Source organism: Eretmochelys imbricata, chromosome 3 (assembly GCF_965152235.1).
Source record: "Eretmochelys imbricata isolate rEreImb1 chromosome 3, rEreImb1.hap1, whole genome shotgun sequence".
In the NCBI taxonomy this organism is placed as follows: domain Eukaryota; kingdom Metazoa; phylum Chordata; order Testudines; family Cheloniidae; genus Eretmochelys; species Eretmochelys imbricata.
The window spans coordinates 188809610-188826472 of NC_135574.1; the positions used below are offsets into that span (position 1 = coordinate 188809610).

Genomic DNA, 16863 nt, shown 5'->3' on the forward strand with positions numbered 1-16863 from the left:
TGGATGTTTTCTACATTTTCAAATATATTTCAATTACAACACAGAACGTAGTGTACAGTGCTCACATTATATTTATTTTTACTACAAATATTTGTGCTATAAACACACAAGAATTAGTATTTTTCAATTCACCTAATACAAGTACTGTAATACAATTTCTTTATCATGAAAGTTGAACTTACAAATGTAGAATTATGTACAAAATACTGCATTCAAAAATAAAACAATGTAAAACTTTAGAGCCTACAAATCCATTCAGTCCTACTTCTTGTTCAGTCAGTCACTTGAACAAACAAGTGTTTACATTTGCAGGAGATAATGTTCTTGTTTACAACGTCACATGAAAGTGAAAACAAGTGTTCACATGGCACTGTTGTACCCGGTGCCGCAAGATATTTACATGCCAGATGCGTTAAAGATTCATATGTCCTTTCATGCTTCCCATTCCAAAGAGCTATTATATCCATGCTAATGAGGGGATCTCAATAACGATCCAAAGCAATGAAGACCGATGAATCTTTACTTTCATCATAGGAGTCAGATGCCACCAGCAGAAGATTGATTTTTCTTTTTTTATTGGTTCGGGTTCTGTAGTTTCCGCATTGGAGTGTCGCTCTTTTAAGACTTCTAAAAGCATGTTCCACACCTCATCCCTCTGAGATTTTGGAAGGGACTTCAGATTCTTAAAACTTTGGTCGAGTGCTGTAGCTATCTTTCGAAATCTCACATTGGTACCTTCTTTTCATTTTGTCAAATCTGCAGTGAAAGTGTTCTTAAAACAAGCAGCATGTTCTGGGTCATCATCTGAGACTGCTGTCACATGAAATATGTGACAGAATGCAGGTAAAACAGAGCAGGAGACATACTATTCTCCCCCAAGGAGTTCAATCACAAATTTAATTAACCCATTATTTTTTTAAATAAGCGTGTTCTCTGGAATGGTGGCCTAAACATGGAGGGGCATACAAATGTTTAGCGTTTTTGGCATGTAAATACCTTGCAATGCCGGCTACAAAAGTGCTATGCGAACACCTGTTCTCCCTTTCAGGAGACATTGTAAATAAGAAGCCAGCGGCATTATCTCCCATAAATGTAAACTAACTTTTTTGTCTTAGTGATTGGCTGAACACGAAGTAGGACTGAGTGGACTCGTAGGCTCTAAAGTTTTACATTGTTTTGTTATTGAGTGCAGTTACGTAACAAAAAAAATCTACATTTGTAAGTTGCACTTTCACGAGAAAGAGACTGCATTATGGTATTGTATTAGATGAATTGAAAAATACTATTTCTTTTGTTTATCATTTTTACAGTGCAAGTATTTGTAATAAAAGTATTATAAAGTGAGCACTGTACACTTTGTATTCTGTGTTGTAACTGAAGTCAATATATTTGAAAATGTAGAAGAACATCCAAAAATATTTAATAAATGTCAATTGGTATTCTATTGCTTAAAAGTACGATTAAAACTGCAATTAATCACGATTAATTTTTTTGAGTTAATTGCATGAGTTAACTGCAATTAATCAACAGCCCTAGTGAAAACCTTTTTCCATGTCTGAGTTTAGTATTTCACCATCAGTGGCTTTTCGGATTCCAGCAGAATCTTTTGAACTTCAGAGCATGCCAAATCAGAAATAGTCAATCTCCCAGGATCCAGGCTGTAAAGTGGAACAGTTAGAGATTGGGAGTCAGCAAGTGCAATGGCATTAGTAGGAGATACTGAGGTGCACAAAATTCATATAGAAATACAGTCTAGACCAGTGATTCTCAACCTGATAACCATTGTGGGCTGCATATGCAGCTCTCTGTGTTACTTAGGCCACATCCACACAATATATATAGTACCTATATGGCCCTGAGGATGTCAGTGGCCACTGCTGTGCACTGATTGGACCAGAAGAGGGCTGTGGGTTGAGAACCCTGGTCTAGATGCTGGAGGAATTACTATGACCCATGCACTCTTCTCGCATATTTTTGCTCACCAGTGGGATCAGTGGAAAGGATTACTGAGGAGACGGGGGGCTGTGGTGCCTTTAACTTAACTGTTTGTATTCAGCCCTGCTCTGGAAGAGAAAAGAGAACACAGCACACTTGTGCGCTGACATAACTATGCTGGTATAGTCTCCGTAGTGTAGATGTATCACTGGCCATGTAGTCTCTGAAGTCTGTGCCCACAGTGTTCTCTGTTAGTGCACTACCTGTGCTTGCCAAACACAGACATAAGATGCACTTGATGAGCTAGGCATCAGTTCCACACAGCCATGCCCTCGCAAAGCTGTTGGGACTGAACACCTTGTTTGTTGATGTAACACATGACTATCTTCTTGTCAGTGTCTTGAACAATACTGTCTTATCAGTAGTAGAAAAAAAATTGATAACCCACCTTGTAGCTCTCAGTTCCAGAACATGGAGTTTGATCTCAGGTACATTCCATCAACTACGAACTGTTAGCTCCTAGGGGTGTGCAAATTAGATGCACTTGTGATGATCACAGTAGATAGGAACAGAAGACTAAATGTATTGTCTGAGAGTTCACAGCATTGGAAAGTCCTACGGTTGTTTTGTTGTTACACATATAAAAAATACTCTGTCTTCTTTGCCTGCATTTTAGCCAGGGGGCTCACTTAGATACGCAGGGGAAACTTCATCCTGTGAATTACAAGCAGGAACCATGTTCTTTTTGGCTAGTAAAAGGCTTGTACAAAAGAACTGGGTCTTTTATCAATAGACATTGCCCATCTCTCCTTAAGGGAGGGCAGATTATGGCTTCTCATAAGAAAGTATTAGTTTGGTATCTGCTGAAGAAATCACCACTTGACAGTTTTACTTGTCAATATCTCATCTATCTTTTCTGGTTAAGGCTATTGAAAAAGTGGGGGGAAAGCAACTCTGAATATCTGGTAGCCTCAGACCTCTTGCACTCTTTTCAGTATGGGTGCCAACCAGGGTATGGAATAGACTGCTCTGGTTACATTGGTAGATGACCTCTTGGTAGTGAATAAAGATTTCATCACCATGCTATTATTAAATGCCAGATGGCAACACTTCATGCCAACAATATCAAAGCTAACTCCTTTGTGGATCCCAGCAGAAGAGGCTAGAGCTGTTTTTTGGATGGCTCTGTTCTTTTCTATTGGATAGCTGCTCTCTCGCTCTCTCTCTGAGGGAGCTCTCATGTGGGGTTCTGCAGGTTTCCATCTGGTCACTCTCCCATCCAATGTGTATTTAGGGTAATTGGGAGGATTAGTCAGGAGATGGGGGGGTTGTGGTGCCTTCAGTATGCTGATGACTCCCACCTTTGTCTCTCTATCACTTCATCCACCCATAGGTCAATTGCCTTGGCCAGTGTTTGGAAGACACTGGGGCATGGAGAAGAGTTAACTGGCTGGTTGAGACACAGTCTGGAGAAATCTGAGAGGATGTTGATAGATTCATAGATTTCAAGGAGAAAAGGGACCATTGTGTTAATCTAGTCTGAACTTCTGAATGACACAGGCCATAAAACTCCCCCATAACAATTCCAAGAGCATATCTTTTAGAAAAACATCCAATCCTGATTTTAAAATTGTCCATGATGGAGAATCCACCATGACCCTTGGTAAATTGTTCCAATGGTTAATTAATCTCACCGTTAAAAATGTAAGCCTTATTTCATGTCTGAATTTGTACAGTTTCAACTTCCAGCCACTGGGTTGTGGTATCTCTTTCTCTGCTAGATTGAATAGCCCATTATTAATTATTTGTTCCCCATGTTGGTACTTTTAGATTTGGTTGCAATCAGCCCTTAACCTTCACTTTGTTAAACTAAAGAGATTGGGTTTCTTGATTCTATCGCTATAAGGCATGTTTCCTAATCCTTTAGTAATTCTCATGGCTCTTCTCTGAACCCTCTCGAATTTAGCAACACCCTTCTTGAATTCTGGACACCAGAAGTGGGCACAGTATTCCAGCAGCAGTCATACCAGTGCCAAATGGAGAGATAAAATAACCCCTTGTAGTGGGGTGGACACCCACTCGGGCCCAGAGGGGTTTAGAACAGCCCTGAGGGAGGGCTGTTGTAGAAGGGAGGCAGCGGGACTGATTGCGGAAGCAGCCTCAGCTGGGGGGACCACACTCCAATCAGGGCCCAGCTGGCTCTATAAAGGCTGTGAGCTAGAGGCCCAGAGAGCCTCCATCTGCAGGGAGAAGGGCCTGGCTGCAAGGTGACGAGCAGGACATCTAGTTTGGAGCAGGGTTGGGGAAAGGCCAAGGGAGCCTGGGAGTTCCAGCCTAGGAAAGCCCCAGGCTGAGGGCCTGCTAAGGCCTGTTAGGTACGGGGGTTGCAGGGGCAGCCACGGGTAGGCAGAGGCAGCACATCCAAACCCAACCTTGCTGGTGATGAGTGGCTCATACTGCAGTCTGCCGCAGGGCACGGGGGCTAACTGGTGACTGGTAGGAGCCTACGACTGAGGTGAGGTAGGGATAGTGGGTGGGGGTTCCCCTGGGAGGGGGAGACCCAGAACTGTGGGGTACTGGCAGGGGGCAGCATCCAGTGAAAGGGGCACCGGAGTCCTGGGAGGGACACGGGAGCCAGCAGCAAGGCGAGACACCAGCCTGAAGAGGGCACTCTGGAGGCTGGTGAGCTAATTCCTGGAGATGACCAGCAGGAGGCACTGCTGGTGAGTCTGCGCCCAGTTACACCCCTCTACTCCTACTCAATATACCTCTGTTTATGCATTCAAGGACTAAGTTAGCCCTTTTGGCCACACATTGCACTGGGAGCTCATGTTCAGCTGATTATCCACCATAATCCCTACATCTTTTTCAGAGTCACTGCTTCCCAGGATAGAATCCCCCACTGTGCAAGTATGGCCTCTTTGTCCCTCCCCCTTGCCCCCCCCCCCCCCCACACAGGTGGTGGTGAAAACAAATGGAAGAGATGGTAGAGATGATATCACTTCATCTATTTCAGGGGCTTGAGTAGCATCACAGGGCAAGGTGCAGAATTTAAGAATCTGGTTGGTGCTACCAGAAGAGCACATAGCAGCTAGGGCCAGAAGGTTGTGCCAGTTTTTCCTCAAAACCAAACCTTGCCTTGTTAGCTCCAAACTAAACTACTGCAATGTGCCCTACATAGGGCTACATCTTATTTCTGTCCAGAAGTTGAAGCTGATATAAAATCTGACCGATTGTTATTGGGTACATCTTCTCAGAAATATTTGACATCAGTGGTTTTAGATTTCCACAGGTCACCTATTTAGGTACATAACAGAAAGGGAAAATTCTGTTTTAAGGGAATATTCATTCTAGGACCCTCCATGTCAGACAGTTTCCATGGTGAGCATTACCCATCTCAGTGGCAACTGGGGCAGGTCAGATGTTTGCTCTGAGCCTGGATTTAGGACCGCCCCTCAGGAAGAACTCTCCAGAACAATAGCTTCCAAAGCTGAAAAAAACACCATATAAAAGGGTATTCAACTCAAATTCAACAGGTCCTTGACATAAAATTCAGAGATTTCCTGGACGAACACCCTCTTTCCTTTCAAACTACTTAAGTGAACAGCAAGGGGAAAAAAAAATACCTTGGACATAATGCAGGGAGGGAGGGTCAGAGCGTCTGACATGGAGGGTCCTAGAATGAAAATCCACACTAAGGTAGAATTTTCCCTCTCAGTGTTCTCCAAGTCAGACAGTCTTCAAAATGGGATGTTAAAAAAAAAAAATCATCCCTAGGAGAAGAGAACAGATTCAACTTACCCTTGTAGAATTGAAAAGGAACTTAGATATTGCTGTGAACTCCGTTCGATAACATCCTTCTACTAAACACTGCATCAGTAAGAGTGAGGACATTGAATCTACAGTGGAACCTCAGAGTGCCAAACACCTTGGGAATGAAGGCTGTTCGTAACTCTGAACAAAATGTTTTGGTGGTTCTTTTCAAAAATTTACTACTGAACACTGACTTAATACAGCTTCGAAACTTTACTATGTAGAAGAAAATGCAGCTTTTAACCAACTTAATTTAAATGAAACAAGTACAGAAACAGTTTCCTTACTTGGTCAATTTTTTTTTTTTTTAGTAGTTTATGTTTAACACAGTACTGTACCACAATTGGTTTGGTCTCTGCTGCTGCCGGATTGCATACTTTTGGTTCCAAATGAGGTGTGATTTACTGGTCAGTTTGTAACTCGGGTGTTCGCAACTCTGAGGTTCTATTGTATAGTGTTTGAGAAGTGTAGATGAAAGGCCCTGTAGCAGCCTTAGAGACCTCCTCATAAGAAGCATGTTATTTCTTCACCCACAAAAATCACTGCTCTTTTCATATAGTGCATATTAGTAAGAGGAGTTCTACCTGAGGTTTTGAATGAATCAGAGAATATCAGGGTTGGAAGGGACCTCAGGAGGTCATCTAGTCCAACCCCCTGCTCAAAGCAGGACCAATCCCCCATTTTTGCGCCAGATCCCTAAATGGCCCCCTCAAGCATTGATCTCACAACCTGGGTTTAGCAGGCCAATGCTCAAACCACTGAGCTATCCCTCCCCCATGTCTCTCCTATATATCCCTTTGTAGGTTCTGTAACAACCTCACATGCATTTTACTTCCTCGGTATATTTGAATTCATACAGAAAGACAACACCACCACTTCCTATCATATGAGGAGTATGGTGAAAAGACTAAGATCTACCAGATGTGAAGCTGAGAGATGGTATTAGGACTCATAGCACACAGATCAAAATCATGACAGGAATCTGCATATTGCCAGAGGACTGATAAGATTGGTGGTCCTCAGGAGTCTTATATGATGGTGATGAGTTTCTCCTGGGTTTTTTAAAGTGCAATACACCTGCAGTTACGGACTCATCTTTCCCAGAAACATTGGCCTTGAGCCTCATTGTAAAAACACTAGAATATCCTTTGCTTCAGCTGACTTTGCCCTGATGTGTGTCCCTTGTAATACCAATCTCTAAACTTAAAGCAACACATAGACATAATTTGTGAATTTCCTCCAACATGGCAAGAAGATGTCACCGTCTTTGAATAAATAACCATAGTTCCTTCCTCTCAGCATCCCAGATAAGCCAGGCAGCACTGGATATTGATTAGAATAGGCCCCTGATTACACTATGTGGGGAGGCGTTGTATGTGAGCAGAAGTTGGAGAGGTGTTCCAGATGCATTTAAATTAGGTTTGAGAACAAAAGACCTAAAGCTCAATTATAATTATTTTCTCATCACTGTGGCCTGTTCCTTCACAATCTTTATCCTCTGTGGCTGAGGGGTGAAAGAAATAAAGGAAGCCATTTAGCCCACTTCTGAGATAAGGATGCCACAACCTTTGCACGCAAGTGTCTCTCCCTTACGTAGCACTACTTTTGGTTTTCCAAGTGGACTTGAATGCAGATACGTTCATCAATAAGCTTCCACTCTGACTTATGATGCACTGAAAGACTAAATTGGCTAGACTGCATTCCCTTAGTTCTTAATGTGTCTTCCTGAAACAGCCAAAACTGATTTTTCTTCTTAGTGTAAAACCTAAGGAATAGAGTGAGCACTTCTGTCCAGAACATTAACAAGGTTACTTCTCTAAGCAATGCTGAATGTTTTCTGCCTTTTAGCAATTATATATACACCATTTTTCTGCAAAAGCATTTGCTTGAAATAACTAACAAACTTGATGGGCCATAACATGAGACAGGTTATGCTCCATATCTCTTCCTTGGATGACATTGCCTTCAAGTCTCATAGGAGTTCAAATATATGGGGTCAAGTATCTCTAGATCGGATATCAGGTAGCTGTTAAATTATATTAAGAATGAGTTTACTGAGAGATACTAGTTCTGTATCTGGACTAAGATCTTTAAATACTGGATTGCTGCCATTCCTGGCTGGAAGTGAAGCAAAATTTTTGCTAGTTATCTACCAAAGACCATTATTCCAGGAGCTGAGTCAGATTATATCTTGAGAGGTATGTAATGTTTGGCAAATCAAAGGCTATCTTTTCTTCTCTCCTCCAAAATAAAAGTTGTCTTGGACAATAACTTGGACTTTTGTGAAAGCTGTAATTGGTCTTTCCAGCTGTTCACTCAGAGCCATGCTTCTAAACATTTTTAGATATACCTTCCAGGTCTGCATAACACATTGAGAAGTTAACCAGATACAGATACACGTCTCCTTTCCACTTGAAGGAAGGGATGTGGAGCCCTGCAACCTGACCCAAATCTGATGGGACCTAATTACAAATGTTGAGTGGGAAAACAACCAGACACTTTCAGGCTTGAGTTAGCTCAGCTCTCCTCCTGCCTATGACATTGGTACAGTGGTATGCTTTGCTCCTGCTGACAGCTGACAGCTTGCTGGGCTGTGCACGCTGCTGAGTGAGTGTGCCAATGAGTTGCAGTGCTTCTGAGTCCACAGAAAGATGCAGTGGACAGTAACAGCAGGGCACAGCCATTGGCACATGCAGCTGCCACCGCACTGACCCCATGGGCAGGAGCTGACAGCACTGACTCAAGTTCGGTGGGAAGGGTAGGGATTGAGTTGGAAAACTCCTCAATCTTCTTGTGTTTGGGTCTGGTTACGGCCTAAAAATTAGGCCCAAGCAGACTGCTAGACCGATGAATGAAACTTGTGAATATCCATGTGTAAGTTACAAGTCCAAGAGGACAATACTTTGTATAGAATATGCTTCTCAGTGTAACAGATACTAAAATCTCTGCATGACTCTCCCCAGTCATATCATCCATAGATTTTTCAGGAGATTTATTTTCATATTCGGAAATTTTGGGAAGATAATGCTGAAATGATGGATTTCAGTATTTCCACCTGGAATATTGATTTCCTTATAAACTTGAGAGCCCTGAGATCTAAAGTGGTCTAAATGCTATTTGATTCATAGACTTTAAGGCCCGAAGGGACCATCATGATGATCTAGTCTGATCTCCTGCACACTGCAGGCCACAGACCCTCGCCCACCCACTCCTGCAATAGACCCATAACCTCTGGCTGCATTACTGAAGTCCTCAAATTATGATTTAAGGACTTCAAGTTACAAAGAATCCATCAGTTACTCTAGTTTAAACCTGAAACTGACCCATCCCCATGCTACAGAGGAAGGTGAAAAAAACTCAGGGTTTCTGCCAATCGGACCTGGGAGGAAATTTCTTCCCAACTCCAAGTATGGCGGTCATCTGGACCCTGAGCACATCAGCAAGACCCATCCACATCCACACACACACACACACACACACACACACGGGAAAAAATCATCATAGTAACTCAGAGCCCTCCCCCATCTAGTTTCCCATCTCCAGCCGTTGAATATATTTGCTACTAGCACCGACGGACCACATGCCATTGTAGACAGTCTCATCAGACACTCCCCTCCATAAATTTACCGAGCTCAGTCTTGAAGCCAGTTAGGTTTTTAACACCCCACTGCTCTCCTTAGAAGGCTATTCTGGGACTTTACTCTTCTGAAGGTTAGAATCCTTTGTGTAATTTCAAGCCTAAACTTGTTGTTTGCCAGTTTATATCCATCTGTTCTTGTGTCATTTCATCTTTGTTCCTACATATGCAGTAAGCAGGAACGTCTCATGGGTTAGAGCCCATTCCCTCACCTGGAGAGCTTTCTTCACACAGAAAGCATACCCAGCTGTCTCCCTATCCAGTACAGTTACATGAAAAATGTTATAAAAAATGGTGGCTTGATTGCCAGCTGAATGAAGACCTTATAGGATACTACTAGACCAACCTCATCTCCAGAGAATTGATGTGCAATAGTTGTTCATGGAGAGACCAAATTCCCTGGTGTTGATTCTCATCTATGAGTTTCCCACTATTCCTGCCAATGAGCTGCCATGTTGTCACAGCAATATGAACATCTGCCACACACACAGTGGTCAGAAAGAGCTGGAATGGACCCAGACAGTTTGCAGCCCCGAGCAGGCTCCCTAAATCCACACATTTCCTCTTTTACAGAGTGGAGCCACAATGCCTCCCTGCATAGGAGCCCCTTATGACTGCAAAGGAGGAGTTAGATTCACCCCTCAGACAGTGTAATGTACTTTTATGTGCTAGGTTTCAGAGTAGCAGCCGTGTTAGTCTGTATTCACAAAAAGAAAAGGAGTACCTGTGGCACCTTAGAGACTAAGAAATTTATTTGAGCATAAGCTTCTGATGAAGCGAGCTGTAGCTCACGAAAGCTTATGCTCAAATAAATTTGTTAGTCTAAGGTGCCACAAGTACTCCTTTTCTTTTTATGTGCTAGTTTGTTAGAACAACTGTGTGTCATCTAGGCTTTTATGAAAGGATAAACTCATTTGCTGGTGCAACAGTAGCTTTACCTTCTACATGTAACTCAGATATGGTGACATCACTTATCTTTCACTATTTAATGAAAAGTGTCACGATCAAATGATATACAACTCAGGAAAAAAGCAGGAGAGAAAAGGAGAAAGAAGTTGTATTAAAAATATTGTCTATGCTGACAGTTCATAGCACACATAAAAATTGATTTCTTTATAGTAATATGTAGCATCTTACCCTTCAGGTCATTTTTTTTAATAGTGTGATAGGTCTTTTGGTTCATATAATAGTTTCAGAAAAGCAAAAGCAGTAGACTGATGATCTCGCTACCAAACTGTTCGACCTGTTCAGACTAAATTAACTGACCACAGATACTTTGCAGCATAGATATTCTAAAGATAATCTCTATTAAGTAATGAAAAATAAACATACTTATTCCAACCCAACGTTTCTATATCTCTGACAAGGTATGAGTAGTATTCTGGAGGTGGAGGTGCATGCAGCTCTTGTGCATTCTTTAAAGCAGCTTCCTGTTTAAAAAAACAACACATTAAAACACACCATTATAAATGGCACACAATTTCAGTACTTTTGCATCTATTCGGTCATGCAATTTTAAAATTCATTCAAAAATATTAAGTTTAAGTAAAATTAACGGTACATTTAATTTGCTTTTGTTTTAGCCTCCAGATGAAGCAGACGAAGAAGCAGTTTGGTAAAGTGCTTCAGATAATGATCAAAATAGTTTTTTAAACAGATGTTGACACTGTAGTCTTCACATGTAAATATCAAGTGTGCTTTTTAAAAATTTGAAGTCAAGCATCTTGATTGAAAGAACGCTTCACTTCAAAAGTAAAAGGTTCTGTTAAGTGCATAGCTGCCTCCTGGGCTCCACAGCCACAAAGGCAAGTCTTTACTTCTTTGTAAAATCCTCTCTGTCTTTTTTAGAACTTAGTACATAAAGGTTCATATACCAGTCCAAACCTATTCCATTTCCTGATTTTAATACCATGTGGTCTTTGGGGATGAAGTTGAGGAAGAGCTGGTCAAGTGCTTGTCCCCAATATCCTAGCAACCAAGTCTAGGGCCTTAGAAAAATCAGACCATATGTTCCATATTGTGTTCATACACAGTGATACTCATTTCCTAGAATGATATTTAAAATGTTAAATTATTTTTTAAAAAAAATAAAATTGGAGGTATATTTCCAATCTAGAACCACTGATCAGAGGTGTTCATTGACTCTCCTCTCAGGAAGACTGGTAGTCTCAATCACAAAGTATGAAAGGAGTCAGGGGCTGAAATGAGAATCCAGGAAAGAGGGGGAAGGGGAGAAGAGGTGAGAATTAGTGCAGATGTGAAAACATAACTTAGGCCTTTATCATGAATGGGAATTGGCTATAGGACAGTCAGAAAAAGCCCAGTTCAAAGGAAGACCAAGGCAATCAAGTTTCAGAACAGATTTGTACAGAAAGCAGCACCCTTCAGGAAAGTTATGAATGAACCAGATGAAGTTTCTATAATAGAACTGCATTGATCTTATTGCATTAAATCTTGTCCATCTTCTCAATTGTTTGTTGCTGTGCTTATATATTGTACCCAAACTCTCTTCAGTTCAGAGTGAAACAAAAAAGTTTTATTAAAGGGACCAGGTAATCCAAAGCCATATCACTAGTTAACTCTAACAGACCTCAGGTAGAAAGACACAAAGAAAACACTCAAACGAAGACTACTAAATGGTGGATTGGGGGAAATGAAAGAATGAATGCTCCTACCCCAATCAAATGGAAAACCACTCCTACTGCAAGTGTGCAATGAGTCCCAGGTTTTGTTTTTTTTTTGGTGGAGGTATACTATGCCAATTTGAAATAGATGTCTTAGTCATATGGTGGGGATTTTCAAGCCATTAATTTGACATTCAATAATGGGATTGTGGATGAAAAGCTGTGATCACAGACTTCAGTCAACAATGCCATATTTTCTCAGGAAAACTGCCCATTACAGTTAGGAGATTGTCTTATAACTCTTTCACTCTGGCTCTAAGTTGGTTAACGAATGCCCTCTTCAAAATACTATCAAAGACTTCCCAAAAAACCTCACAAGTAGTGTTTATTAGCATACCTCAATATACTCCAGAGCAACCTAAAACTAAAGTGTACAGCAAGATTCCTGGATTTGGCAGCTGTTTGCATCTATTTCTATTTTAGATGTCTCTTTGTAATAAGAGCTAGAAACTTCAAAATTAAAACAAATACTGCAGCACAATTCTGCAAAAAGGGATGAAAATCATGTAACAAGGTCCTCCTTATTAGTTTCCAGACAGAACACTATCTAGTATATTATATTTAAAGTAAATATAGATTCTGTATAAAATTCATTATTAGCTAGAATAAGTGAAATTTTGGCATCGTGAAGAAAAATTCTGGGATACTCAAGGACACATTTTCCATTAAAAATAGTAATTTACTGATAAAGTAACAGAAATACACCATCGACATCAAAGAGATTTTTCCCAAAGAAGTTTAATATAAAACCAGTGAAAGGCTTTAAAGAGCAGGGCTCCACATAATAAATTCTGGTTAGTATTTCCACATATTTTGTTGCAATATTCTCAATTTAAATTTTTATTACTTTAGGTGAAGGAACAGTCTGCTGAGTCAATCTACAGAATATTCATGAAACAGATTCATTAGCATTTTTCTATGTTTCACAGAAGAGGAGCAGCCCTTTTTTTGTGTAGGAAGTAGTTTGTAACCTCCCAGGGAGTAAAACACTACATATAGAGTGGAAAGAAACAGGCTACAGTTGCCCTCTTGTCCACACAGGCAAAGACTGAGAGAGTACAATTGAGTAATACAGCAATGTACAAAAACAGTGCTCAAATGTCAACTGCTCTTCAGAATTTCTTTGTAAACAATTTTTCCCAGTTACCACAACACTTGTTTTCTCACACAACACACTCACAGTCCTCCCTCATCAATGCTTTTGTTAATAACTCTGCTAGGTCTTGGATAAGCCATAAATACCACTGAACAAATTGCTTTGAAAATGAGATGAGTTACTTTCCTTTGATGAAAATGGAGCAGATTCGTATAGCCAGTCCTCAGATGCACAAAGACCCCAAAATATTTTAGAATACTTGAATCAAGATATCAAATCTTTACAAGATATCATTTGACCTCACTTTTTTGAGCATTGGTCTCTCCATCTTAATTTCATGTTAAGTGAATTAATCCAGCACGAATGAAAGAACACCTAAGCATAGGCTGAAAAATATTCTATTCTGCCCACTTTATATATATAAATACTTCCCATGTCATCAGTGTATGTTAAAAGAAACTGTTATTAAATTTGTAACTATATATATATCATGTAGGAGTTATATCACAACAGCATTAAACAATCCATGACATCAGATTTTATTGTCCCTTTGTTATCTGGTGTCTCCAGTAGTTTGATTTGGGAAAATAAAAACTGTGTATGACACACAACTGTGATCCTTTCTAAATAAGCTAGAGGCCTGTTAGATTTCCATTTTGAATAATAAATGTTTTGCTTGCAGACATAGTACAGTATCTATTTCTTGGAGTTAATTTATCTGATCTTCTAATTCCAGTATATAAATGCCTGTTGAGGGGCAGATACTTTTATTTAGAATTGTGAATTGACTTTTGTATATTGCTCCAATTTTGGTAATATGGTGGCAGAATCTTCAGCATTTATTATCAACTATATCTGCTTTATGTACACACTATCCAGTAAAATCTGTTTACTATTGTTTCAGAAAAGTCAGATGAACCAATTGTTTGACATTCTGCTATATTTCTTCCCAGTCCTCTTCTGAGAAAGACGTATAACTACTGTCCACTTATCTTCCAGTGTAGACAAAGAGTTGAGCCGTTTGTCTATTGACTACATGGTGGTCTTTATTACCAAACTTAACAAGTTTGCAAAGTATTTGTTTTCATTTGAGACATATAGAGAACCAATGTACACTCTGGAATTTAATTTTGCATTTATCGAACAATTCTGATTATATGTACGCTAAGGCCCTGTGTGCACTACAAATGTTACCTATGTTTAAGTAGTATGCTTAAATACAAGAGTGTCCCGCCTGTTACATTTATTTTGTCCAAATAGGTTTATAACCATGATAAGGAATTGTGTTCTAACCATGGTAAAGAACAAAACTTTGTCTACACTAGACTTATTTCCTTAATTTCCCATCCTTGCTACCACTAGTGCAGAATCACCAGTGGAAGTACTGGTGTAAACAAGGTGCCAGCAGTCACCAGCATCTTTAAACCTCCATGTCATTTGATGAGCCACAACACTGTTGTTAAATTGCTTGCACCCCATCTACAGTAATATTTCCACTACTGCTAATTACGCCGACGTACAGCCACCCCGGTAATTAAACCACTTTTGCATGTCCATACTATGCTCTTTGTGTTGGCTGAACGCATCCACAACAGCAGGTCTTGCACTGACACAGAGAGCGGTGCACTGTGGGTAGCTATCCCACTGTGCAACTCGCTGCAAGGTGCTTTGGGAAGAGTTTGCAATGCCTCACAGGGGCAGGTACAGGATCACATGATGAAGGTTTCTCAATACCATCGTTCCATGGGCATCCTACTACATTGCCAGCCACTTTTCAACTGCTCTGGTAACCTGCAACCTAGCCATCTCTGTCAGAAAGCATGGATCCTGCACTGCTCTTCAGTATTGTGCTATGCGTTACGAACACAAGGTTATAAGAGGATCCCAACCAGGGGTGGGGGGACGCTATTTGGTTGGGGGATGCCTTGAAGGAGCATATTAATACTGAGCCACAGAAACGTGTGTTGTGTAGTATGCTGAGCCTGGCATTGTTTGTTTGCACCGTGCTATAAGCTTGCAATGACCGCTGTGTATGCCTGAAAAGTAACACATTTTAAATCACTTTTTAAAGTAGCGCTCGGTAACATGACCAAATTGACATTGCTGAACACTAACACAAAAAGCCCACAGGGGAAGACAGGAGTGTGTGAGAGACAGGGAGTAAATGAGAGATAGAGACAGAAACAGAGTGTGTGTAGGGCAGAGGTCCCCAAAGTGTGGGGCACAGAGGAGCATTGGGGGGGGTCATGGCCGGGCCTGGGCCAGCCCCCCCAGGGGGTGGGGAAGGGAGCACCACCCAGTCCCTCTCCACTCCCAGCTCTGCACCAGCCCCACCCCCAGCCATGGCCCTGGCTCCTGGGCCTGCCCCCAGCTTTGGCACCAGGTGTAGTCCCGCTCTCAGCCACAGCTCCACTCCTGGCCCCAGACCTGCCCCAGCTGCAGCCCCTGCACTCCTGTTCATGAGTCCCCCTTCTCTACCCTCTCCCTCCCCGAGAGCCACAGCTCCACTCCCAGCACTGGCCGGGGGGCACAGACAGGAATAAAAGGGGGCATGACCCTGAAAAGTTTGGGGATCCCTGGTGTATGGGAAGTATGTGTGCTGGGGGACCGTGACTGGTTCAGCATGCTGTCTCTAAGTTCAGACAGCAGTCAGAAGCAACCAATCCTGAGGCAGAAGCTGGTGCACAGACAGCTGGCCTCGCCACCCCAGCTCAGCAGAGTGTGGGGGGGGGGGGTAGGGGAGGGGACATCCCAACATCAGCCCCCACCTCCCTCCCCGACTCTACACAGCACATCACAGCAATCTCTCTCCTCCCCACCCCACAGCAGCAGCCTGCCCTGCCCGTCAATGCAATCCTAATGCTGGGGAGAGCAGGATTCTGCATTAATATTTTGATACCGTGATTCCCTCCAACTTCTCCCACCACAGCCTCCTCTCCCCACAGACCAAGAAGATCCACCCCCTCCCCTGTAGTCCAGGCAGGAGTGCATTTGCTGCCAGGAGCTCCAGGAGCTGGCATACTCACATGGGCAGTAGTTATGTGAGCTCTCCAGGCTGAAACTTCCTGGGGCTTTGAAAGGGGAGGGGCACATGTCTGTGTTGCTTGATGTAGGGCAGCAGAGTTCAAAACAGTGAGCAGAGCAGTCATAGTGGGCACTGGGGGATCTCTCCCAGGGCCAATTATGGCAACCTAACGAATGCAGGGTCCACACGGACGCTTTGTTGATCTAACTTTGCCGCAAAAAGCTTCACCTCTTGTCAAGACGATTTTATTTTGTCGGCAAAGTAAGAGAGTTTTGCCAGCGGAGAAGTATTGTAGTGTGTACACCTCCACTGTTTTGTCAGCAAAATCTGCCTTTTGCAGACAAAACTGTGTAGCGTAGACAAGGCCTTAGTAGCAGCAACAATGGAAAAATTCTGGGAGGAGAAAAAATAGTATAGTGTAGACACCTGCCAACTCTCCTAAAAGGATGTATCTACACTGTAAAAAACCCCATAACACAGTCGGCAGACTTGTTTAAAATTTAGTTAAGCATGGTTCAGTCCTACCTCAGACAAGACAGAACTATATTTTGAATTGCGTTCCCAAATCACGCTACACAGAACACATTACTCCAGTATGGTGGGGTTTTTTGTTTGTTTTTAAATGTAGAAAAACCCCTGTGAAGACGATATCAAGAGAAGGATCCTTTTACAT

General features: G+C 41.8%; 1 protein-coding gene across 1 annotated transcript in view; it reads right to left on the bottom strand.

The window, feature by feature from the left end:
- The window catches only part of FANCL (FA complementation group L), an 85789-nt gene that overhangs the window by 63999 nt on the left and 4927 nt on the right, over positions 1-16863 (bottom strand). Inside the window, exon 5 of the mRNA XM_077813967.1 lies at positions 10718-10815. Within this exon, the coding sequence (XP_077670093.1) occupies positions 10718-10815 (98 nt within the window). The remainder of the gene's footprint in view (positions 1-10717; positions 10816-16863) is intronic.